The 26,494-nt window shown below is 50.5% G+C and overlaps 1 protein-coding gene across 1 annotated transcript in view; it reads left to right on the top strand.

The window, feature by feature from the left end:
* Positions 1 to 2,155: 2,155 nt before the first annotated feature.
* LOC311117329 (E3 ubiquitin-protein ligase RNF19A-like) overlaps positions 2,156 to 26,494 on the top strand; it is a gene marked incomplete at its 3' end in the record, with an annotated part of 38,066 nt that continues 13,727 nt past the window's right edge. Inside the window, exons 1-4 of the mRNA XM_084192291.1 lie at positions 2,156 to 2,879; positions 21,316 to 21,515; positions 23,723 to 23,867; positions 23,994 to 24,156. Of these exons, the coding sequence (XP_084048417.1) occupies positions 2,254 to 2,879; positions 21,316 to 21,515; positions 23,723 to 23,867; positions 23,994 to 24,156 (1,134 nt within the window). The 5' untranslated portion in view covers positions 2,156 to 2,253. The remainder of the gene's footprint in view (positions 2,880 to 21,315; positions 21,516 to 23,722; positions 23,868 to 23,993; positions 24,157 to 26,494) is intronic.

The following is a 26,494-nucleotide window of genomic DNA, read 5'->3' as shown; positions in this document are numbered from 1 at the left end:
GTGATCTGTGTCGCTTTCAGCTCCGCTGTTTGTGGCCTGGCAGAGGACAGAAGACTAGTCAGCCCCCCTAAGAAGAGAAATGGGTGTAACTGCACGTAGTGTAGTTGGGTTCACTGGTGTTGGGATCTCCTCAGTATCGTTGGGTTCTGTCTGGCACACTGGTGTTGGGATCTTCTCAGTATCGTTGGGTTCTGTCTGGCTCACTGGTGTTGGGATCTCCTCAGTATCGTTGGGTTCTGTCTGGCTCACTGGTGTTGGGATCTCCTCAGTATCTTGTGTGTGTGTGTGTGTGTGTGTGTGTGTGTGTGTGTGTGACGGTGTGATGTTTTCATGCATGGCTCCAGAGAACACAGTGAGCTGTGATATTCTCCATAACACATATTACACTTGAGCTTAGAGAGACAGTAGTGTGGATATTACACACTACACACTGCTGCTGGGGCCAACTGTGTTTAGTAATGACACCCAGACATCAGGGGCCAACTGTGTTTAGTAATGACACCCAGACATCAGGGGCCAACTGTGTTTAGTAATGACACCCAGACATCAGGGGCCAACTGTGTTTAGTAATGACACCCAGACATCAGGGGCCAACTGTGTTTAGTAATGACACCCAGACATCAGGGGCCAACTGTGTTTAGTAATGACACCCAGACATCAGGGGCCAACTGTGTTTAGTAATGACACCCAGACATCAGGGGCCAACTGTGTTTAGTAATGACACCCAGACATCTGGGGCCAACTGTGTTTAGTAATGACACCCAGGTGGAGAAGGACATAATGCTCATCCCGGACCAGGGCCCAAATCCCAGACACTCGTAAAAGGAAGAGGCCGTGTTCTAGAGGCTGGCGTGCGGGATACCTGCCGAGACTTCGTCTGCGAGTGGATAAACCACCTCTACCGTTCGTTCTATTGGCGAGCGTGCGATCACTGGAGAGTAGACTGGATGAGCTCCGTTTGAGACTATCCTTTCAACGGGACCTGAAGAACTGTAACATCCTGTTTCTCAGAGTCGTGGCTGAACAAGGACATGGATGATATAGATCGAGCACATTTTTCTATACATCAGCAGGACAGAACGGAAGCTTCTGGTAAACTCAGGGGGGGAGTTGTGTGTCTCTTTGTTAACAACAGCTGGTGCGCGATCTCTAATATTCAGGAAGTCTCGAGGTTCTGCTCGCCTGAGTTAGAATACCTTATGATAAATTGTACACCATATATTACAATTTTTCGTAGCTGTCTATTTACCACCACAAACCGATGCTGGCATTAAGACCTCACTCAACGAGCTGTATAGGGCCGTAAGCAAACAAGAAAATGCTCATCCAGACGCAGCGCTCCTTGTGGCCGGGGACTTTAATGCAGGAAAACGGAAATCCGTTTTCTACCAGCATGTCACCTTTGCAACTAGAGGCGAAAAAACTCTAGATCACCTTTACCCCACACACACAGAGCGCCCCCTCACCCTCCAATTGGCTAATCTAACCACAAATCTATCCTCCTGATTTCCTGCTTACAAGCAAAAACTCAAACAGGAAGCACCAGTGACACGCTCAGTACGAAAGTGGTCCGATGAAGCGGATGCTAAGCTACAGGACTGTTTCGCTAGCACAGACTGGAATATGTTCCGGAGTTAATCAGATGGCATTGAGGAGTTTATCACAGTCGCCGGCTTCTCTAGTTCATACGATGATTGAAATGATGACTCCAGATGTGGAGTGTATCTTTGTTTAATTGTAGAAACATGTAGTTAACGTTCCACATGTAGATGCTTGGTGTTTGAATACTTGTTAACAGATACTTTGTTTTCTTCTCTTCTCTTTTATCCTCAGGCCCCTCTGAGCCCCGGAGACCCAGGAAAGGACTGACGAGAACGCCATGGCTTAAACCCTGTGCCCCACTAGACACCTGTCCCCCACCCCTGACCCCCCCCCCCCCCCCCCCCCCCTCCCTCCCTCCCTCCCACTGTCCACAACCCCACCCACCTCAGTCTCTCCCTGTTCCCAGCCTCCCTAACCCTGGGCAGCCCCCCCCCCCCCCCAGTCTCTCCCTGTTCCCAGCCTCCCTAACCCTGGGCAGCGCCCCCCCCCCCAGTCTCTCCCTGTTCCCAGCCTCCCTAACCCTGGGCAGCGCCCCCCCCCCAGTCTCTCCCTGTTCCCAGCCTCCCTAACCCTGGGCAGCGCCCCCCCCCCTCAGTCTCTCCCTCTCCCCGGCCTCCCTAACCCTGGGCAGCGCCCCCCTCTGGAGACAACATGATGATGAGCCTCCAGAAGGACCACGCCATGGGCTCTGACCGGGACCTTCAGTCCTCCTCCTCAGTCAGCCTGCCCTCCGTCAAGAAGGCCCCCAAGAAGAGACGTCTGTCCCTGGGGAACCTGTTCAGACGGCGCCGGGAGCCCAAGAGGAAGTCCAAGGAGCTCCGAGGAGGAGGAGGAGGAGGAGGAGATGCCATCGCCAGCATAGACAGCATCCACTCAGACCTCATGCTAAACGATAAGAACTCTGCCTACTCAGTGGCAGGAGCTGCCTGCACCTCCTCCCTAGTGGCCTCATCTTCCTCCTCCTCTTCTTCCTCCCGGGGTCCAGAGCTGCTGGAGTGCCCGCTGTGCCTTCTACGCCACTCCAGGGACAGTTTCCCAGACATCATGACCTGCCACCACCGCTCCTGTGCGGACTGCCTGCGCCAGTACTTGCGGATAGAGATCAGTGAGTCGCGCGTCAACATCAGCTGTCCAGAGTGCTCCGAGCGGTTCAACCCCCACGACATCCGCATCATCCTGGGAGACCAGCCCCTCATGGAGAAGTATGAGGAGTTCATGTTGAGGCGATGGCTGGTGGCTGACCCTGACTGCCGCTGGTGCCCCACCCCCGACTGCGGGTAAGATCCTCAGCTCAGACACACAGGGCGGGCCACACTGAGATTTCTGGATCAGATGAAATCATTTTGCGTCTAACAATATTAGCACGTTTGGCAATGGATTTGAAATCCTATTATGGTCTAAGCCCAGTCCTAGATATGAGTATAAATTCAGCATTTTCTGTCCCTGAAACCAGGGATGTTTTCATCTAAGCCCTGAGCTCTGTTTGTCCCTCCATTTCCCTGGCCAGTAATCTCTCTGTGTGTTAGAGAGAGGAGAGGGAGTGTATGCTAGCCTGTGACCTCCAGCTGTGTGTCTGGTCCTCTGCCAGCCTGCTGCCTGGCCTGCCTCAGTGGAACAATAGAGCAGAGTAGGGCTGGCCAGGCAGTCAGGCCTGCAGTGAGCAGAGTAGGGCTGGCCAGGCAGTCAGGCCTGCAGTGAGCAGAGTAGGGCTGGCCAGGCAGTCAGGCCTGCAGTGAGCAGAGTAGGGCTGGCCAGGCATTCAGGCCTGCAGTGAGCAGAGTAGGGCTGGCCAGGCAGTCAGGCCTGCAGTGAGCAGAGTAGGGCTGGCCAGGCAGTCAGGCCTGCAGTGAGCAGAGTAGGGCTGGCCAGGCAGTCAGGCCTGCAGTGAGCAGAGTAGGGCTGGCCAGGCAGTCAGGCCTGCAGTGAGCAGAGTAGGGCTGGCCAGGCAGTCAGGCCTGCAGTGTGCTGACTGCATTGTTTAGCTTTAAACCCATTGTGCATTTAGTAGTCTGTTCAATTCAAAAAAAAAAAAAAAAAAAGATTCACATTTTTTAAATTTCAGCTTCGATTATTAAAACAGTAAATGCATTATGGAGTAATGACATACAAATTATTTTAGTGCTGGAGCCTCCCGAGTGGCTGGCTTCCGGGTTAAGTGATCAGTGTGTCAATTTCGTGATATCCAATTGGTAGTTACAGTCTTGTCCCATCGCTGCAACTCCTGTACACAAATTCAAAACAGAAATCCTTCTCTTACATTATTACATCCTCAATACACAAATATGATGGCTCACTGTTCAATGTTCTCACTTCACTTCTGTTTGTCCACTTTACTAGTGAAAGTCATTGAAATGATTGGCTATATCAAAAGGTTTAAATGACCCATCAACTTCAATGAACGATAGTATTATATTATAATATTATTTAAGGTACTGAAGTCTTTTTCCATAGTTTTTAAGTAATTTATCTTGTTTTGGTAATGGAATTTTAGTTACAAAATGTCTCAATTGCCAGTATGTCAACCAGTCAGCTGAGGAGCCTGACTTGTTGACCACCTTTTTTGCGTCATTTCTTTGAACCATTCTTAAGTTCATCATCGATCCTGAGGGCTCCAACAGCTTGTCAACAACTAGCTAGAATAATTTTACAAATACTCCCAAGTGCTGCATCTGGATTCTCCTCCTTACACACATCAGACCAACATACATGTTTTACATCCTCTGTAGCTCAGCTGGTAGAGCACGGCGCTTGTAACGCCAGGGTAGTGGGTTCGATCCCCGGGACCACCCATACACACAAGAAAATGTATGCACGCATGACTGTAAGTCGCTTTGGATAAAAGCGTCTGCTAAATGGCATATTATTATTATATTATAAAGAGTCCTGAGAAATATTTTTGTATGATCTTAGGACCTGCCTTTTTGGTACTTTGGCTTTCCTTGTTATTGCCACAATGTTATGGTCACTACAGCCAATGGGAACTGATATTGTTATGGTCACTACAGCCAATGGGAACTGATATTGTTATGGTCACTACAGCCAATGGGAACTGATATTGTTATGGTCACTACAGCCAATGGGAACTGATATTGTTATGGTCACTACAGCCAATGGGAACTGATATTGTTATGGTCACTACAGCCAATGGGAACTGATATTGTTATGGTCTCTACAGCCAATGGGAACTGATATTGTTATGGTCACTACAGCCAATGGGAACTGATATTGTTATGGTCACTACAGCCAATGGGAACTGATATTGTTATGGTCACTACAGCCAATGGGAACTGATATTGTTATGGTCTCTACAGCCAATGGGAACTGATATTGTTATGGTCTCTACAGCCAATGGGAACTGATATTGTTATGGGTACTACAGCCAATGGGAACTGATATTGTTATGGTCTCTACAGCCAATGGGAACTGATATTGTTATGGGTACTACAGCCAATGGGACCTGATATTGTTATGGTCTCTACAGCCAATGGGAACTGATATTGTTATGGTCTCTACAGCCAATGGGAACTGATATTGTTATGGTCACTACAGCCAATGGGAACTGATATTGTTATGGGTACTACCAGCCAATGGGACCTGATATTGTTATGGGTACTACAGCCAATGGGACCTGATATTGTTATGGGTACTACAGCCAATGGGAACTGATATTGTTATGGTCTCTACAGCCAATGGGAACTGATATTGTTATGGGTACTACAGCCAATGGGAACTGATATTGTTATGGTCTCTACAGCCAATGGGAACTGATATTGTTATGGGTACTACAGCCAATGGGAACTGATATTGTTATGGTCACTACAGCCAATGGGACCTGATATTGTTATGGGTACTACAGCCAATGGGAACTGATATTGTTATGGGTACTACAGCCAATGGGAACTGATATTGTTATGGGTACTACAGCCAATGGGAACTGATATTGTTATGGGTACTACAGCCAATGGGAACTGATATTGTTATGGTCACTACAGCCAATGGGAACTGATATTGTTATGGGTACTACAGCCAATGGGACCTGATATTGTTATGGGTACTACAGCCAATATTCTCCAGATAGTGACAGTCTACACTTGGTGTCCTATAGCAAATCATATATATGCGCTGGTATGAAGAGATGGCACCACAGGGCTCAGGCTGCTGGTATGAAGAGATGGCACCACAGGGCTCAGGCTGCTGGTATGAAGAGATGGCACCACAGGGCTCAGGCTGCTGGTATGAAGAGATGGCACCACAGGGCTCAGGCTGCTGGTATGAAGAGATGGCACCACAGGGCTCAGGCTGCTGGTATGAAGAGATGGCACCACAGGGCTCAGGCTGCTGGTATGAAGAGATGGCACCACAGGGCTCAGGCTGCTGGTATGAAGAGATGGCACCACAGGGCTCAGGCTGCTGGTATGAAGAGATGGCATCACAGGGCTCAGGCTGCTGGTATGAAGAGATGGCATCACAGGGCTCAGGCTGCTGGTATGAAGAGATGGCACCACAGGGCTCAGGCTGCTGGTTGCTTGGTGCCTGGCGCAACAACGTGCTGTCTCTGACTCACTGAACATTTCCCAAGCAGTGGACAACATTTCATGTGATGTCTACCACTAACAGCAGCTCTGTATTACTGTCCTGGTTCACCGTGCAGCTGAAAGCACTGCTGGTTAGAGGGGATATGGGAACCAGCCTGTAGAGGGACTGACTGAGGATTCACCGTGCAGCTGAAAGCACTGCTGGTTAGAGGGGATATGGGATCCAGCCTGTAGAGGGACTGACTGAGAGGATTCACCGTGCAGCTGAAAGCACTGCTGGTTAGAGGGGATATGGGAACCAGCCTGTAGAGGGACTGACAGAGAGGATTCACCATGCAGCTGAAAGCACTGCTGGTTAGAGGGGATATGGGAACCAGCCTGTAGAGGGACTGACTGAGGATTCACCGTGCAGCTGAAAGCACTGCTGGTTAGAGGGGATATGGGAACCAGCCTGTAGAGGGACTGACTGAGAGGATTCACCGTGCAGCTGAAAGCACTGCTGGTTAGAGGGGATATGGGATCCAGCCTGTAGAGGGACTGACTGAGGATTCACCGTGCAGCTGAAAGCACTGCTGGTTAGAGGGGATATGGGAACCAGCCTGTAGAGGGACTGACTGAGAGGATTCACCGTGCAGCTGAAAGCACTGCTGGTTAGAGGGGATATGGGAACCAGCCTGTAGAGGGACTGACTGAGAGGATTCACCGTGCAGCTGAAAGCACTGCTGGTTAGAGGGGATATGGGAACCAGCCTGTAGAGGGACTGACTGAGAGGATTCACCGTGCAGCTGAAAGCACTGCTGGTTAGAGGGGATATGGGAACCAGCCTGTAGAGGGACTGACTGAGAGGATTCACCGTGCAGCTGAAAGCACTGCTGGTTAGAGGGGATATGGGATCCAGCCTGTAGAGGGACTGACTGAGAGGATTCACCGTGCAGCTGAAAGCACTGCTGGTTAGAGGGGATATGGGATCCAGCCTGTAGAGGGACTGACTGAGGATTCACCGTGCAGCTGAAAGCACTGCTGGTTAGAGGGGATATGGGAACCAGCCTGTAGAGGGACTGACTGAGAGGATTCACCGTGCAGCTGAAAGCACTGCTGGTTAGAGGGGATATGGGAACCAGCCTGTAGAGGGACTGACTGAGAGGATTCACCGTGCAGCTGAAAGCACTGCTGGTTAGAGGGGATATGGGAACCAGCCTGTAGAGGGACTGACTGAGAGGATTCACCGTGCAGCTGAAAGCACTGCTGGTTAGAGGGGATATGGGAACCAGCCTGTAGAGGGACTGACAGAGAGGATTCACCATGCAGCTGAAAGCACTGCTGGTTAGAGGGGATATGGGAACCAGCCTGTAGAGGGACTGACTGAGAGGATTCACCGTGCAGCTGAAAGCACTGCTGGTTAGAGGGGATATGGGAACCAGCCTGTAGAGGGACTGACTGAGGATTCACCGTGCAGCTGAAAGCACTGCTGGTTAGAGGGGATATGGGAACCAGCCTATAGAGGGACTGACAGAGAGGATTCACCGTGCAGCTGAAAGCACTGCTGGTTAGAGGGGATATGGGAACCAGCCTGTAGAGGGACTGACAGAGAGGATTCACCGTGCAGCTGAAAGCACTGCTGGTTAGAGGGGATATGGGAACCAGCCTGTAGAGGGACTGACTGAGAGGATTCACCGTGCAGCTGAAAGCACTGCTGGTTAGAGGGGATATGGGAACCAGCCTGTAGAGGGACTGACTGAGAGGATTCACCGTGCAGCTGAAAGCACTGCTGGTTAGAGGGGATATGGGAACCAGCCTGTAGAGGGACTGACTGAGGAGAACACACACATGTTGGAGCAGCCAATCAGCTCTGGGAGGGAGGGGCCAATGGTTCCAGCTTAACTTTAGCCCTTCTGTGATTGGTGGAGCTATGTGTTAAGAGTAGAGGGCTGGAGCAGGAGAGAGGCTGGCAACATGATGGGCCAAACCACCAGTCCTCTTCTCCCTGTCTCACTATGGGCCAAACCACCACTCAACCCTCCTCCAAGTCCTCTTCTCCCTGTCTCACTATGGGCCAAACCACCACTCAACCCTCCTCCCAGTCCTCTTCTCCCTGTCTCACTATGGGCCAAACCACCAGTCCTCTTCTCCCTGTCTCACTATGGGCCAAACCACCACTCAACCCTCCTCCCAGTCCTCTTCTCCCTGTCTCACTATGGGCCAAACCACCAGTCCTCTTCTCCCTGTCTCACTATGGGCCAAACCACCACTCAACTCTCCTCCCAGTCCTCTTCTCCCTATGGGCCAAACCACCACTCAACCCTCCTCCCAGTCCTCTTCTCCCTGTCTCACTATGGGCCAAACCACCACTCAACCCTCCTCCCAGTCCTCTTCTCCCTGTCTCACTTTGGGCCAAACCACCACTCAACCCTCCTCCCAGTCCTCTTCTCCCTGTCTCACTATGGGCCAAACCACCACTCAACCCTCCTCCCAGTCCTCTTCTCCCTGTCTCACTATGGGCCAAACCACCACTCAACCCTCCTCCCAGTCCTCTTCTCCCTGTCTCCCTATGGGCCAAACCACCAGTCCTCTTCTCCCTGTCTCACTATGGGCCAAACCACCAGTCCTCTTCTCCCTGTCTCACTATGGGCCAAACCACCACTCAACCCTCCTCCCAGTCCTCTTCTCCCTGTCTCCCTATGGGCCAAACCACCACTCAACCCTCCTCCCAGTCCTCTTCTCCCTATGGGCCAAACCACCACTCAACCCTCCTCCCAGTCCTCTTCTCCCTATGGGCCAAACCACCACTCAACCCTCCTCCCAGTCCTCTTCATTTCTCCTCCCAGTCCTCTTCTCCCTGTCTCCCTATGGGCCAAACCACCACTCAACCCTCCTCCCAGTCCTCTTCCTCCAGTTGGACTCGATACCTGCTGGCTCAGTAAGAATGGATGCTGTCTTTTTGTCATTGACCTGCTGGAAAGGAGAGGACGGAGCAGGAAAGGAGAGATGAGGCCTCACTCTGGTGAGAGAGAGTCGAGGGCAGATGGTCCATCCATTAGCCTACTGTGTTAACTCCATCACATGACATTTACATTTGACATTTTTTGTCATTTAGCAGATGCTCTTATCCAGAGCGACTTACAGGAGCAATTAGGGTTAAGTGCCTTGCTCAAGGGCACATCGATCGATTTTTTTACCTAGTCTGCTCGGGGATTCGAACCAGCTCGGGGATTCGAACCAGCTAGGCTACCTGCTGGCCTATATATTATATCATCAGCGTGATGCTGCAGGCTGGCCTATATATTATATCATCAGCGTGATGCTGCAGGCTGGCCTATATATTATATCATCAGCGTGATGCTGCAGGCTGGCCTATATATTATATCATCAGCGTGATGCTGCAGGCTGGCCTATATATTATATCATCAGCGTGATGCTGCAGGCTGGCCTGGCTCCGAGTGTTGCGTGTGGCAGCAATGCAGGGTCAGGGCCTTCAGAAAGTATTCATACCCCTTGACTTATTCCACATTTTGTTGTGTTACAGCCTGAATACAAAATGGATTACATTTATTTTCCCCCTCACCCATCTACACACAATACCCATAATGACAAAGTGAAAACATGTTTATAGAAATGGTTTTATTTTATTTTTTATTTTTTTTGAAATTCAGAAATATCTCATTTACATAAGTATTCACACCCCTGAGTCGATACTTTGTAGAAGCATCTTTGGCGGCGATTACAGCTTTGAGTCGTCTTCAGTATGCCTGTATCGGCTTTGCACATCTGGGTTTGGGAATTTTCTCCCATTCTTCCTTGCAGATTTTCTCATGCTCTGTTAGATGGGGAGCGGCAGTGAACAGCAATCTTCAAGTCTTTCCACAGATTTTCAATGGGATTCAAGTCTGGGCTTTGGCTGGACCACTGAAGGACTTTCACATTCTTGTTCTAAAGCCATTCCAGCGTTGCTTTGGTTTTATGCTTGGGGTCATTGTCCTGATGGAATTTAAATCTTCGCCCCAGTCTAAGGTAATTTGCATTCTGAAGTAGGTTCTCATCAAGGATTTTCCTGTATTTGGCTCCATTTATTGTTCCCTCTATCCTTACCAGTCTCCCAGTCCCTGCTGCTGAAAAGCAACCCCATAGCGTGATGTTGCCACCACCATGCTTCACGGTAGGGATGGTGTTAGACGGGTGATGAGCTGTGCCTGGTTTTCTCCAGACATGGCGCTTTGCATTCGGGTCAAAGAGTTACATTTCTGTCTCATCAGACCACAGAATATTTTGCCTTTATGATCAGAGTCTTTCACGTGTCTTTTCTTAACTCCAGGCGTGCTGCCCTTTTCTCAGGAGATGCTTCCGTCTGGCCACTCTCCCATAATTCCCAGATCGGTGAAGTGCTGTAGAGACTGTTGTCCTTCTGGCAGGTTCTCCCATCTCAGCCAAGGAACTCTGTAGTTCTGTCAGAGTGGTCATTGGGTTCTTGGTCACCTCCCTGACCAAGGTCATTCTTTCCCGGTTGCTCAGTTTGGTCGGACGGCCAGCTCTAGGCAGTCTGGGTATTTCCATATTTTTTCCATTTCCTAATGATTTCACTGTACTCTTGGAAACTTTCAACACTTTAGAAATAGTTTTATACCCTTCCCCAGATATATGCCTCATCACAGAGATCTACGGACAGTTCCTTGGACTTCATGGTATAGTTTCTGCTCTGACATGACCTGTCAACTGTGGGACCTTATATAGACAGGAGTGTTTCTTTATAAATCATGTCCAAACAATTGAATTGGCCACAAAGTTGTAGTGACATCTCAAGGATGATCAAAGGAAAGTGGATACACTTGAGCTCAGTCATAATGGATTGTCATAACAAAGGGGTGTGAATACTTATGCATTTTAGATATTGCTGTATTTCATTTTCAATTTAAAAAAAAAAGAATAATCTAAAAACGTGTTTTCACTTTGTCATTATGGGGTATTGTGTTTAGATGGGTGAGGGGAAAAACATATTTAATCCATTTTGAATTCAAGCTGTAACACAACAAAATGTGGAATAAGTCAAGGAGTCTAACTGTAAGTCGCTCTGGATAAGAGCGTCTGCTAAATGACTAAAATGTAAATGTATGAATACTTTCTGAAGGCGCTGTAGATCCATTCTCTCTGTCCGGTTTGTCCCCAGTGTTCTCTGCCTGCCTGCCTGCCTGCCTGGCTGCCTGGCTCTGCCATACAAGACACTCAGTAATCCCCTAGTCATGTTGTTCTGTTTAAAGTTGTTAGCTAATTCCCTTCCTGACTGGGTGTTGGCAGAAAGCCAGGCCCAGGGTGTCTGTTGTACCACGAGGCTGGGATAGGGAGGGAGGGAGGGACAGGGACAGGGAGGGACAGGGACAGGGAGGGAGGGACGGAGAGGGACAGGGAGGGATGGACAGGGACAGGGAGGGAGGGATAGGGAGGGAGGGAGGGATAGGGAGGGAGGGAGGGACAGGGACAGGGAGGGAGGGACGGAGAGGGACAGGGAGGGATGGACAGGGACAGGGAGGGAGGGATAGGGAGGGAGGGAGGGATAGGGAGGGAGGGAGGGACAGGGAGGGAGGGACGGAGAGGGACAGGGACAGGGAGGGAGGGACGGAGAGGGACAGGGAGGGACAGGGAGGGACAGGGACAGGGAGGGAGGGACGGAGAGGGACAGGGAGTGATGGACAGGAACAGGGAGGGATGGATGGACAGGGAGGGATGGACAGGGAGGGATGGACAGGGACAGGGAGGGATGGACGGACAGGGAGGGATGGACAGGGATAGGGAGGGACAGGGAGGGACAGGGACAGGGAGGGACAGGGATAGGGAGGGACAGGGAGGGATGGACAGGGATAGGGAGGGAGGGACAGGGACAGGGAGGGACAGGGAGGGACAGGGATAGGGAGGGAGGGACAGGGATAGGGAGGGACAGGGATAGGGAGGGACAGGGAGGGACAGGGAGGGACAGGGATAGGGAGGGAGGGACAGGGATAGGGAGGGACAGGGATAGGGAGGGAGGGACAGGGAGGGACAGGGATAGGGAGGGACAGGGATAGGGAGGGACAGGGACAGGGAGGGACAGGGATAGGGAGGGACAGGGAGGGACAGGGATAGGGAGGGACAGGGATAGGGAGGGAGGGATAGGGAGGGAGGGACAGGGATAGGGAGGGACAGGGATAGGGAGGGAGGGACAGGGAGGGACAGGGATAGGGAGGGAGGGACAGGGAGGGACAGGGATAGGGAGGGATAGGGAGGGACAGGGATAGGGAGGGAGGGACAGGGAGGGACAGGGATAGGGAGGGACAGGGATAGGGAGGGAGGGACAGGGATAGGGAGGGACAGGGATAGGGAGGGAGGGACAGGGATAGGGAGGGAGGGACAGGGAGGGACAGGGATAGGGAGGGACAGGGAGGGACAGGGATAGGGAGGGATAGGGAGGGACAGGGAGGGAGGGACAGGGATAGGGAGGGAGGGACAGGGATAGGGAGGGATAGGGAGGGACAGGGATAGGGAGGGACAGGGAGGGACAGGGATAGGGAGGGAGGGACAGGGATAGGGAGGGACAGGGAGGGACAGGGATAGGGAGGGAGGGACAGGGAGGGATAGGGAGGGAGGGACAGGGATAGGGAGGGACAGGGAGGGAGGGACAGGGACAGGGAGGGATGGACAGGGACAGGGAGGGATGGACAGGGACAGGGAGGGAGGGACAGGGAGGGACAGGGATAGGGAGGGAGGGACAGGGACAGGGAGGGATGGACAGGGACAGGGAGGGAGGGAGGGACAGGGAGGGATGGACAGGGACAGGGACAGGGAGGGACAGGGAGGGATGGACAGGGAGGGACAGGGACAGGTAGGGATGGACAGGGACAGGGAGGGATGGACAGGGAGGGACAGGGATAGGGAGGGACAGGGAGGGGGAGGGATAGGGAGGGACAGGGAGGGAGGGACAGGGATAGGGAGGGAGGGACAGGGAGGGACAGGGATAGGGAGGGAGGGACAGGGAGGGACAGGGACAGGTAGGGATGGACAGGGACAGGGAGGGATGGACAGGGAGGGACAGGGATAGGGAGGGACAGGGAGGGGGAGGGATAGGGAGGGACAGGGAGGGAGGGACAGGGAGGGAGGGACAGGGATAGGGAGGGAGGGACAGGGATAGGGAGGGAGGGACAGGGAGGGACAGGGATAGGGAGGGAGGGACAGGGATAGGGAGGGACAGGGATAGGGAGGGAGGGACAGGGAGGGAGGGACAGGGAGGGACAGGGATAGGGAGGGAGGGATAGGGAGGGACAGGGATAGGGAGGGACAGGGACAGGGAGGGATGGACAGGGACAGGGAGGGAGGGACAGGGAGGGACAGGGATAGGGAGGGAGGGACAGGGACAGGGAGGGATGGACAGGGACAGGGAGGGATGGACAGGGACAGGGAGGGAGGGACAGGGAGGGATGGACAGGGACAGGGACAGGGAGGGACAGGGAGGGATGGACAGGGAGGGACAGGGAGGGAGGGACAGGGACAGGGAGGGATGGACAGGGACAGGGAGGGATGGACAGGGACAGGGAGGGAGGGACAGGGAGGGATGGACAGGGACAGGGACAGGGAGGGACAGGGAGGGAGGGACAGGGACAGGGAGGGATGGACAGGGACAGGGAGGGATGGACAGGGATAGGGAGGGAGGGACAGGGATAGGGAGGGATAGGGAGGGACAGGGATAGGGAGGGACAGGGAGGGATAGGGAGGGACAGGGAGGGAGGGACAGGGATAGGGAGGGAGGGACAGGGAGGGACAGGGATAGGGAGGGAGGGACAGGGATAGGGAGGGAGGGATAGGGAGGGACAGGGATAGGGAGGGAGGGACAGGGAGGGACAGGGATAGGGAGGGAGGGACAGGGATAGGGAGGGACAGGGACAGGGAGGGATGGACAGGGACAGGGAGGGATGGACAGGGACAGGGAGGGACAGGGAGGGATGGACAGGGACAGGGAGGGAGGGACAGGGACAGGGACAGGGAGGGACAGGGAGGGATGGACAGGGAGGGACAGGGAGGGAGGGACAGGGACAGGGAGGGATGGACAGGGACAGGGAGGGATGGACAGGGACAGGGAGGGAGGGACAGGGAGGGATGGACAGGGACAGGGACAGGGAGGGACAGGGAGGGATGGACAGGGAGGGACAGGGAGGGAGGGACAGGGACAGGGAGGGATGGACAGGGACAGGGAGGGATGGACAGGGATAGGGAGGGAGGGACAGGGATAGGGAGGGATAGGGAGGGACAGGGATAGGGAGGGACAGGGAGGGACAGGGATAGGGAGGGAGGGACAGGGATAGGGAGGGACAGGGAGGGAGGGACAGGGATAGGGAGGGAGGGACAGGGAGGGACAGGGATAGGGAGGGAGGGACAGGGAGGGACAGGGATAGGGAGGGAGGGACAGGGATAGGGAGGGACAGGGATAGGGAGGGAGGGAGGGACAGGGAGGGAGGGACAGGGAGGGACAGGGATAGGGAGGGACAGGGATAGGGAGGGACAGGGAGGGATGGACAGGGACAGGGAGGGATGGACAGGGACAGGGAGGGAGGGACAGGGAGGGACAGGGATAGGGAGGGAGGGACAGGGACAGGGAGGGATGGACAGGGACAGGGAGGGATGGACAGGGACAGGGAGGGAGGGACAGGGAGGGATGGACAGGGACAGGGACAGGGAGGGACAGGGAGGGATGGACAGGGAGGGACAGGGAGGGAGGGACAGGGACAGGGAGGGATGGACAGGGACAGGGAGGGATGGACAGGGACAGGGAGGGAGGGACAGGGAGGGATGGACAGGGAGGGACAGGGATAGGGAGGGATGGACAGGGACAGGGAGGGATGGACAGGGACAGGGAGGGAGGGACAGGGAGGGATGGACAGGGATAGGGAGGGAGGGACGGACGGGGAGGGAGGGACGGACGGGGAGGGAGGGACGGACAGGGACAGGGAGGGATGGACACGAACAGGGCGCGACGGACAGGGAGGGATGGACAGGGATAGGGAGGGATAGGGAGGGAGGGACAGGGAGGGAGGGACAGGGAGGGACGGACGGACAGGGAGGGATGGAGGGACAGGGAGGGATGGACAGGGACAGGGAGGGATGGACAGGAACAGGGAGGGACAGGGATAGGGACGGACAGGGAGGCAGGGACAGGGAGGGATGGACACGAACAGGGCGCGACGGACAGGGAGGGAGGGACGGACAGGGAGGGACGGACGGACAGGGAGGGATGGACAGGGAAGGATGGACAGGGACAGGGAGGGATGGACAGGGACAGGGACAGGGAGGGATGGACAGGGACAGGGAGGGATGGACAGGGACAGGGAGGGATGGACAGGGACAGGGAGGGATGGACAGGGAGGCAGGGACAGGGAGGGATGGACATGGACAGGGAGGGATGGACAGGGACAGGGAGGGATGGACAGGGACAGGGAGGGATGGACAGGGAGGCAGGGACAGGGAGGGATGGACATGGACAGGGAGGGATGGACAGGGACAGGGAGGGATGGATGGATGGACAGGGAGGGATGGATGGACAGGGAGGCAGGGACAGGGAGGGATGGACAGGGACAGGGAGGGATGGACAGGGACAGGGAGGGATGGACAGGGAGGGATGGACACGAACAGGGCGCGACGGACAGGGAGGGAGGGACGGACAGGGAGGGACGGACGGACAGGGAGGGATGGACAGGGAAGGATGGACAGGGACAGGGAGGGATGGACAGGGACAGGGACAGGGAGGGATGGACAGGGACAGGGACAGGGAGGGATGGACAGGGACAGGGAGGGATGGACAGGGACAGGGAGGGATGGACAGGGAGGCAGGGACAGGGAGGGATGGACATGGACAGGGAGGGATGGACAGGGACAGGGAGGGATGGACAGGGAGGCAGGGACAGGGAGGGATGGACATGGACAGGGAGGGATGGACAGGGACAGGGAGGGATGGATGGACAGGGAGGGATGGACAGGGACAGGGAGGGATGGATGGACAGGGAGGGATGGACAGGGAGGGAGGGACAGGGACAGGGAGGCAGGGACAGGGACAGGGAGGGATGGAGAGTTTTTAAAAACAACATGCATTTAGTTTTGCCCATATTAAGCACTAGTTTTAAATCAGCAAGGGATTCCTGCATAGCTATAAAATCTGACCGTAGTTTTGACACAGCCAGATCAACAGTCGGGGCAATAGCATACATAGTAGTATCATCCGCATATAGATGAAGTTTAAATTTAACAGATTGACCAATGGTGTTCATATAAATAGTGAAGAGAACAGGTCCCAAAAATCAACCCCTGTGGTACACCTTTATGAAATGCAGACTTAACCCCATCCATCACGATGGCCTGAGTTCTGTCGCTAAGATAATCATGAAACCATGAACAGGCGTCAGAGCTCAGGCCTATCGAGGACAATTTATTCAATAAAATAGCATTATCAAACGCTTTTGACAGGTCCACAAACAAAGCAGCACATTTCATTTTAGTGTCTAAAGCGTTGATAAGATCATTAACAACTAAAGTGGTTGCTGTAATAGTGCCGAGGCCTAAACCCTGATTTGATTTACATTCAAAATACATTTTCTCAGATAAAGAACAGCAAAGTTGTACATTTACCAAGGATTGAAGAATCTTAGCTGGACAAGGAAGCGTTGAAATGGGGTCAGGCAGCTAATGACCAGGAGAAAGCGTCATGGTTACAGGACAGACACAGAGACATGCTCCTGTATTCAGAATACATACACTCGCTGGTGTAAAATACTTCAATAAAAATACTTTAAGTCGTTTTTTGGGGTATCTGTACTTTACTTTTTTTTTTTTTTTTTTTACTACTTTTACTTCACTACATTCCTAATGAAAATAATGTACTTTTTATTCCATACATTTTCCCTGACACCCTTAACTCAAGTAGTATTTTAATGGGTGACTTTCACTTTTACTTGAGTCATTTTCTATTAAGGTATCTTTACTTTTACTCAAGTATGACAATTGGGTACTTTTTCCCACCACTGCATACACTACACTCAGGAGAATCATTTCATAGCATGCAGGCAGTTCAATGCGTCTGTTTCTGCTTTCATTGGCTACTGAGACGACTTCAGAAACACACTACATACTTTCCAGCCTCTGTAGTCCCCCAGTCTATCTCCTCTGTCTTTATAGCCGACTAGAATCACCACTCTCGACGGGTCTGACCTAGAGTATGTGGACAACTACAAATATCTAGGTGTCTGGTTAGACTGTAAACTCAACTTCCAGACTCACATAAAGAATCTCCAATCCAAAGTTAAATCTAGAATCGGCTTCCTATTTCGCAACAAAGCCTCCTTCACTCATGCTGCCAAACATGCCCTCGTAAAACTGACTATCCTACCGATCCTTGACTTCGGCGATGTCATTTACAAAATAGCCTCCAACACTCTACTCAGCAAATTGGATGTAGTCTATCACAGTGCCATCCGTTTTGTCTCCAAAGCCCCATATACTACCCACCACTGTGACCTGTACGCTCTTGTTGGCTGGTCCTCACTACATGTTCGTCGTCAAACCCACTGGCTCCAGGCCATCTATAAATCACTGCTAGGCAAATCCCCGCCTTATCTTAGCTCATTGGTCACCATAGCAGCACCCACCCGTAGTCTGCGCTCCAGCAGGTATATCTCACTGGTCATTCCCAAAGCCAACACCTCCTTTGGCCGCCATTCCTTCCAGTTCTCTGCTGCCAATGACTGGAACGAACTGCAAAAATCTCTGAAGCTGGAGACTCTTATCTCCCTCACTATCTTTAAGCATCAGTTGTCAGAGCACCTTACCGATCACTGCACCTGTACACAGCCCATCTGAAATTAGCCCGCCCAACTACCTCATCCCTATATTGTTATTTATTTTGCTCTTTTGCACCCCAGTATCTCTATTTGCACATAATCTCTTGCACATCTAGCATTCCAGTGTTAATACTATTGTAATTATTCTGCACTATAGCCTATTTATTGCCTTACCTCCATAACTTGCTACATTTGCACACACTGTATATATATTTTCTGTTGTATTTCTGACTTTATGTTTTTTTTTTTTACCCCATATGTAACTCTGTGTTGTTTTTTATTGCACTACTTTGCTTTATCTTGGCCAGGTCGCAGTTGTAAATGAGAACTTGTTCTCAACTGGCTTACCTGGTTAAATAAAGGTGAAATAAAAAATAAAATAAAATAAAATACAAAAATAGCCAGACGGTGTTCAGGCCTCCTTGCTTGGCTGTGTATCCCCTCTGTCTTTATAGCCAGACGGTGTTCAGGCCTCCTTGCTTGGCTGTGTATCCCCTCTGTCTTTATAGCCAGACGGTGTTCAGGCCTCCTTGCTTGGCTGTGTATCCCCTCTGTCTTTATAGCCAGACGGTGTTCAGGCCTCCTTGCTTGGCTGTGTATCCCCTCTGTCTTTATAGCCAGACGGTGTTCAGGCCTCCTTGCTTGGCTGTGTATCCCCTCTGTCTTTATAGCCAGACGGTGTTCAGGCCTCCTTGCTTGGCTGTCTCTCCCCTCTGTCTTTATAGCCAGACGGTGTTCAGGCCTCCTTGCTTGGCTGTGTATCTCCTCTGTCTTTATAGCCAGACGGTGTTCAGGCCTCCTTGCTTGGCTGTGTTCATCCTGCTGCTCTTAAGCTGCTGGCAGCCATGTCCTTTTCTTCAGGAATGGTTTGAGTTAGCTGGAACTTTCTTTTCCCTCAGCAGAGCACAGTTAGAGCTATTCACACAGTCAGTCTGGTTCTTAGTGTTGAAGCCTACTGCTGTTTGGTACAGTCCACACAGTCAGTCTGGTTCTTAGTGTTGAAGCCTACTGCTGTTTGGTACAGTCCACACAGTCAGTCTGGTTCTTAGTGTTGAAGCCTACTGCTGTTTGGTACAGTCCACACAGTCAGTCTGGTTCCTAGTGTTGAAGCCTACTGCTGTTTGGTACAGTCCACACAGTCAGTCTGGTTCTTAGTGTTGAAGCCTACTGCTGTTGGTTACAGTCCACACAGTCAGTCTGGTTCTTAGTGTTGAAGCCTACTGCTGTTGGTTACAGTCCACACAGTCAGTCTGGTTCTTAGTGTTGAAGCCTACTGCTGTTTGGTACAGTCCACACAGTCAGTCTGGTTCTTAGTGTTGAAGCCTAATGCATCTCTGTACTGCCACCAGCTGCAGGACAGACAACCAGGGGCGCAACTTTCACTGGGGACGGGGGGGACGGAGACGGGGGCATGTCCCCCCACATTCTGAAATAGCATTTGTGTCCCCCCTCCAGTTTTAGCATGGGAATGTGATACAAAACGAGGCAATGATGTGCTTTAGGACCATGCGGACGCCTCAGAGCGGTCGGGTAGGCTGTTTAGGAGTGTTTCTCCGACCTAGATTAAAAAAAATATATATATAATAATTGTCCCCCCCCCCCACTTCTAAAACCAAAGTTGCGCCCCTGCAGACAGCCTAAGGCTACCTCAGTCAGTCTGTTTCGCTGACCATGGAGCAGCAGCACTGTGACTGGTCCCAGATCAGATGATTCAGGAGAATACATTAGACCTCTATGGAGCAGCAGCAGCACTGTGACTGGTCCCAGATCAGATGATCCAGGAGAATACACTGCTCCTCAGTGGCCCATAGAGGACATCAGAGCATTCCTCCTGACGGTTACACCATCTCTGTTTCCTCCTGATGGTTAAACCATCTGTTTCCTTCTGATGGTTACACCATCTCTGTTTCCTTCTGATGGTTAAACCATCTCTGTTTCCTCCTGATGGCGCCTTCCTCCTGCTCCTCCTCTTTCTCCTGCTCTACCTCTTCCTCCTCCTCCTCCTCCTTCTCCTCCTCCATCACTACTGATCAGGGCCTAAAATTAACTTTTTGATTCACCAGCCACTGTGGCAGGTAGATTACAAAATCTACCAGCCACTCAGATTTTTTTACCAGCTAAAATATTTTTTCGCCTTAATTACATCAAAAAACACAACATTTAAAAAAAATAATGGATGGCCATGCTTTGTAATGTTTCTAAAACAAGAAATATATTAGTAATGTGGTATATTACTCAATTTAATAATTGTTTTGTCTTTTAATCAAAATATCAGACAATATGTTTAGCTGCCCATTTAAGGGCGGGAGTTTTATGCCTGTGCTCAGCGTCTCCAAAAATGAATCTATCAGCGCTTCACTCATTGCACACAGCGCCGCTGCGCGAGGTGGGTTCTAGGATGTGTGTTTCTTTGTGCATCTGAAACAAAGCAGCAGAAGTTTCTCCAACCCCAACTCACACCTGTGCTTGTAACTATTTTTATTCATAGGGCCTTGCAAATTGAGCACCCGCCAATGTGGCTGGTGAAATAGACATTCTTAACTGCCAATACCTAAATTGACCCGCATTTGGCGAGTGTAAATGTTATGCCCTGCCACTGATCCAGCCTGGAGACTCTCTGGGGGGCTGTTGTGTTCTGGCCAGCTGAAAGACTGCCCCCTTTCATTGAAGCCACGAAGTTCAAGGCCGACCGTAGTACTGCAGACATTGTTAGCAGAAAACAGGATCCCCTGTTATAGTGAATGGGTAAATGGCTATCTTCGTGGTCAATCTGTGTGTGAATAAATACACATTTCAAAGACAATCATGGTACCAATAATTGCTTCTAATAAACCAGATATATGTCCTTGCACTGATTATAAAAAAATTGCACACAGAAGTTCTAAGGATAATTTAGTAGCTAACGGCAGCCTGCAGTACCCTGGTCGGCCTTCAACTTGAGTTACTCAATGAGAGGGGGCAGCACTGAGCTAGCCTGCAACATCACTTCCTTGGCTTCAAATGCGTGCCACTGAGACTCAGATTTCTCACTTTGAAATGTATGCAAAACAAAATCCATTGCTTGGCATACATTTCAGTCTCAGCGTAATTCCGTTACCGTGAAATTGCCCATGCGCTGTTCAGTCTTCACATAGGAATGAATGGTGTCACGTGATCGATGGCTTCGTCCGTATACATTAGTACTGCTAGATTTGAGGAATCTGAATGAATGAACAGATAGAAACAGGGGTTTCCAGACTCCTGCACATTGAGCACAGATTGCATTGTATCCATTTCTCTCCTGCAGTCAAGATGTAACCCTGACCTGTTTGTACCTCTGTTTTGTCCCCCCCCCCCAGGTATGCAGTCATTGCCTTTGGCTGTGCCAGCTGTCCTAAGATCACGTGTGGGCGTGAGGGGTGCGGCACAGAGTTCTGCTACCACTGTAAGCAGCTGTGGCACCCCAACCAGACGTGTGACGCCGCCCGGCAGCAGAGAGCCCAGAGCCTGAGGCTGCGTGCCTTCAGCTCCTCATCTCTCAACTACAGCCAGGAGACAGGTAAGCCCGGCAGCAGAGAGCCCAGAGCCTGAGGCTGCGTACCTTCAGCTCCTCATCTCTCAGCTACAGCCAGGAGACAGGTAAGCCCGGCAGCAGAGAGCCCAGAGCCTGAGGCTGCGTGCCTTCAGCTCCTCATCTCTTAGCCACAGCCAGGAGACAGGTAAGCCCGGCAGCAGAGAGCCCAGAGCCTGAGGCTGCGTACCTTCAGCTCCTCATCTCTCAACTACAGCCAGGAGAGTGGTGCTGCAGGTAACACCCACTCCAGTTGAGGTTTAGGTCTAATCGAATGCTCTGAACCAAATACAAACTTTGAAAACAAGATGTAAATACGTTGTTTTAAACTTCTTAAAGTTGCTTTCATTACTTTAAGTAGGCTATTTTAACCATAGGTGATCAGTCTGCTGCTACAGGTCTGGCAGAAAAGAACCCGATGGGGACTCGTTTCGGCTTATGGATTATGTGTTATGGATCCGTGTGGATTATAGGTTATGGATCCGTGTTATCAATATGTCAGAGGACAGAATAACAAACAAGGTTCTCAACTGGGATACAGTGCATTCGGAAAGTATTCAGACCCCTTTTTCCACATTTTGTTACGTTACAGCCTTATTCTAAAATTGATTAAATTAGTTTTTTTCCTCATCAATCTACACACAATAACCCATAATGACAAAGCAAAAACAGGTTTTTATAAATTTTTGCAAATTCAGACCCTTTGCTATGAGACTCAAAATGGAGTTCCGATGCATCCTGTTTCCATTGATCATCCTTGAGATGTTTCTACAACTTGATTGGAGTCCACCTGTGGTAAATTCAATTGATTGGACATGACTTGGAAAGGCACACACCTGTCTATATAAGGTCCCACAGCTGACAGTGCATGTCAGAGCAAAAACCAAGCCATGAGATCGAAGGAATTGTCCGTAGAGCTCCGAGACAGGATTGTGTCGAGGCACAGATCTGGGGAAGGGTACCAAAACATTTCTGCAGCATTGAAGGTCCCCAAGAACACAGTGGCCTCCATCATTCTTAAATGGAAGAAGTTTGGAACCACCAAGACTCTTCCTAGAGCTGGCCGCCCGGCCAAACTGAGCAATCGGGGGAGAAGGGCCTTGGACAGGGAAGTGACCAAGAAACTGATGGTCACTCTGACAGAGCTCCAGAGTTCCTCTGTGGAGATGGGAGAACCTTCCAGAAGGACAACCATCTCTGCAGCACTCCACCAATCAGGCCTTTATGGTAGAGTGGCCAGATGGAAGCCACTCCTCAGTAAAAGGCACATGACAGCCCGCTTGGAGTTTTCCAAAAGGCATCTAAAGGACTCTCAGACCATGAGAAACAAGATTGAACTCTTTAGCCTGAATGCCAAGCGTCATGTCTGGAGGAAACCTGGCACCATGCCTACGGTGAAGCATGGGGGTGGAAGCATCATGCTGTGGGGATGTTTTTCAGCGGCAGGGACTGGGAGACTAGTCAGGATCGAGGGAAAGTTGAACGGAGCAAAGTACAGAGAGATCCTTGATGAAAACCTGCTCCAGAGTGCTCAGGACCTCAGACTGGGGTGAAGGTTCACCTTCCAACAGGACAACGACCCTAAGCACATAGCCAATACAACGCAGGAGTGGCTTTGGGACAAGTCTCTGAATGTCCTTGAGTGGTCCAGCCAGAGCCCGGACTTGAACCTTAACAAACATCTCTGGAGAGACCTGAAAATAGCTGTGCAGCAACGCTCCCCATCCAACCTGACAGAGCTTGAGAGGATCTGCAGAGAAGAATGGGAGAAACTCCCCAAATACAGGTGTGCCAAGCTTGTAGCGTCATACCCAAGAAGACTCGAGGCTGTAATCACTGCCAAAGGTGCTTCAACAAAGTACTGAGTAAAGGGTCTGAATACTTATGTAAATGTGATATTTCCGTTTTTTTTTTATTTGTATACATTTACAAAAATGTATAACCTGCTTTTGCTTTGTCATTATGGGGTATTGTGTGTAGATTGATGAGGGGGAAAAAAACAATTTTAATCAATTTTAGAATAAGGCTGTAACGTAACAAAATGTGGAAAATGTCAAGGGGTCTGAATACTTTCCGAATGCACTGTCTATGTGCTGTCTGGGATTTAGGGGAGGTGAACTCTCTACCTGTTAAACAGACACTAGGATTCTATTCCACATATTTGACATCTCCAATTGTCTCCATCTCCATCCCAGCTGATGACATCAAGCCGTGTCCGCGCTGCGCTGCTTACATCATCAAGATGAACGACGGCAGCTGTAACCACATGACCTGTGCTGTGTGCGGCTGTGAGTTCTGCTGGCTCTGCATGAAGGAGATCTCTGACCTGCACTACCTGAGGTGAGAGGCAAAGGAGGAGTTAGGGGGCTGGCAACACTCTCAGTAGGAGGACATCCTTCTCTCTACAGTAGCCACAGTGTTCTGCCTCTGAATAGCCCCCCCTCCCCCTCTCTCTCCCCCCTCCAGCCCGTCAGGCTGCACCTTCTGGGGTAGGAAGCCGTGGAGCAGGAAGAAGAAGATCCTGTGGCAGCTGGGCACGCTGGTGGGCGCTCCGGTGGGCATCGCTCTGATCGCTGGCATCGCCATCCCCGCCATGATCATAGGCATCCCTGTGTATGTGGGGAGAAAGGTGAGTTAACCCTAACGCACTGCAGACTCAGAGTTCATCACATTACATTAGCAGTTGTTTTGACAGGTAGATAAATGGCTTCATTGTTGTCTGGTTATCAGTAATGAGTGTGTGCTGTACACGTGAATGGCAGATGGAAAGTCTAGGAGGCTGTAGTCCACTAACTTATTGGCTTTTCAGTTATAAAGATGCAGCAAAGTGCTGTTAAACTTAACCTACAATGTTGTTTCCAACAACTACTGTATACAAGTCAATGATTACACAGGCTTGTTTTATATGAACACAGACAGCAGGTCAAGTCAATGATTACACAGGCTTGTTTTATATGAACACAGACAGCAGGTCAAGTCAATGATTACACAGGCTTGTTTATATGAACACAGACAGCAGGTCAAGTCAATGATTACACAGGCTTGTTTTATATGAACACAGACAGTAGGTCAAGTCAATGATTACACAGGCTTGTTTTATATGAACACAGACAGCAGGTCAAGTCAATGATTACACAGGCTTGTTTTATATGAACAGACAGCAGGTCAAGTCAATGATTACACAGGCTTGTTTATATGAACACAGACAGCAGGTCAAGTCAATGATTACACAGGCTTGTTTTATATGAACAGACAGCAGGTCAAGTCAATGATTACACAGGCTTGTTTATATGAACACAGACAGTAGGTCAAGTCAATGATTACACAGGCTTGTTTTATATGAACAGACAGCAGGTCAAGTCAATGATTACACAGGCTTGTTTTATATGAACAGACAGCAGGTCAAGTCAATGATTACACAGGCTTGTTTATATGAACACAGACAGTAGGTCAAGTCAATGATTACACAGGCTTGTTTTATATGAACAGACAGCAGGTCAAGTCAATGATTACACAGGCTTGTTTTATATGAACACAGACAGCAGGTCAAGTCAATGATTACACAGGCTTGTTTTATATGAACAGACAGCAGGTCAAGTCAATGATTACACAGGCTTGTTTTATATGAACACAGACAGCAGGTCAAGTCAATGATTACACAGGCTTGTTTTATATGAACAGACAGCAGGTCAAGTCAATGATTACACAGGCTTGTTTTATATGAACAGACAGCAGGTCAAGTCAATGATTACACAGGCTTGTTTTATATGAACAGACAGCAAGTGATATCAGTTTGTAGAATTCCCCCTCCAGCCTGCCAAGATATAACCAGAGCTAGCCAATAGATATAACCAGAGCTAGCCAATAGATATAACCAGAGCTAGCCAATAGATATAACCAGAGCTAGCCAATAGATATAACCAGAGCTGGCCAATAGATATAACCAGAGCTAGCCAATAGATATAACCAGAGCTAGCCAATAGATATAACCAGAGCTAGCCAATATATATAGCCAGAGCTGGCCAATAGATATAACCAGAGCTAGCCAATAGATATAACCAGAGCTAGCCAATAGATATAACCAGAGCTAGCCAATAGATATAACCAGAGCTAGCCAATAGATATAACCAGAGCTAGCCAATAGATATAACCAGAGCTGGCCAATAGATATAACCAGAGCTAGCCAATAGATATAACCAGAGCTAGCCAATAGATATAACCAGAGCTAGCCAATATATATAGCCAGAGCTGGCCAATAGATATAACCAGAGCTAGCCAATAGATATAACCAGAGCTAGCCAATAGATATAACCAGAGCTAGCCAATAGATATAACCAGAGCTAGCCAATAGATATAACCAGAGCTAGCCAATAGATATAACCAGAGCTAGCCAATAGATATAACCAGAGCTGGCCAATAGATATAACCAGAGCTAGCCAATAGATATAACCAGAGCTAGCCAATAGATATAACCAGAGCTAGCCAATATATATAGCCAGAGCTGGCCAATAGATATAACCAGAGCTAGCCAATAGATATAACCAGAGCTAGCCAATAGATATAACCAGAGCTAGCCAATAGATATAACCAGAGCTGGCCAATAGATATAACCAGAGCTAGCCAATAGATATAACCAGAGCTAGCCAATAGATATAACCAGAGCTAGCCAATAGATATAACCAGAGCTGGCCAATAGATATAACCAGAGCTAGCCAATAGATATAACCAGAGCTAGCCAATAGATATAACCAGAGCTAGCCAATATATATAGCCAGAGCTGGCCAATAGATATAACCAGAGCTAGCCAATAGATATAACCAGAGCTAGCCAATAGATATAACCAGAGCTAGCCAATAGATATAACCAGAGCTAGCCAATAGATATAACCAGAGCTAGCCAATAGATATAACCAGAGCTAGCCAATAGATATAACCAGAGCTAGCCAATAGATATAACCAGAGCTGGCC

The sequence above is a fragment of the Coregonus lavaretus genome (genome assembly GCF_964263955.1).
Source record: "Coregonus lavaretus genome assembly, contig: HAP1_SCAFFOLD_413, whole genome shotgun sequence".
In the NCBI taxonomy this organism is placed as follows: domain Eukaryota; kingdom Metazoa; phylum Chordata; class Actinopteri; order Salmoniformes; family Salmonidae; genus Coregonus; species Coregonus lavaretus.
This window is presented reverse-complemented; position numbering and strand designations above follow the sequence as displayed.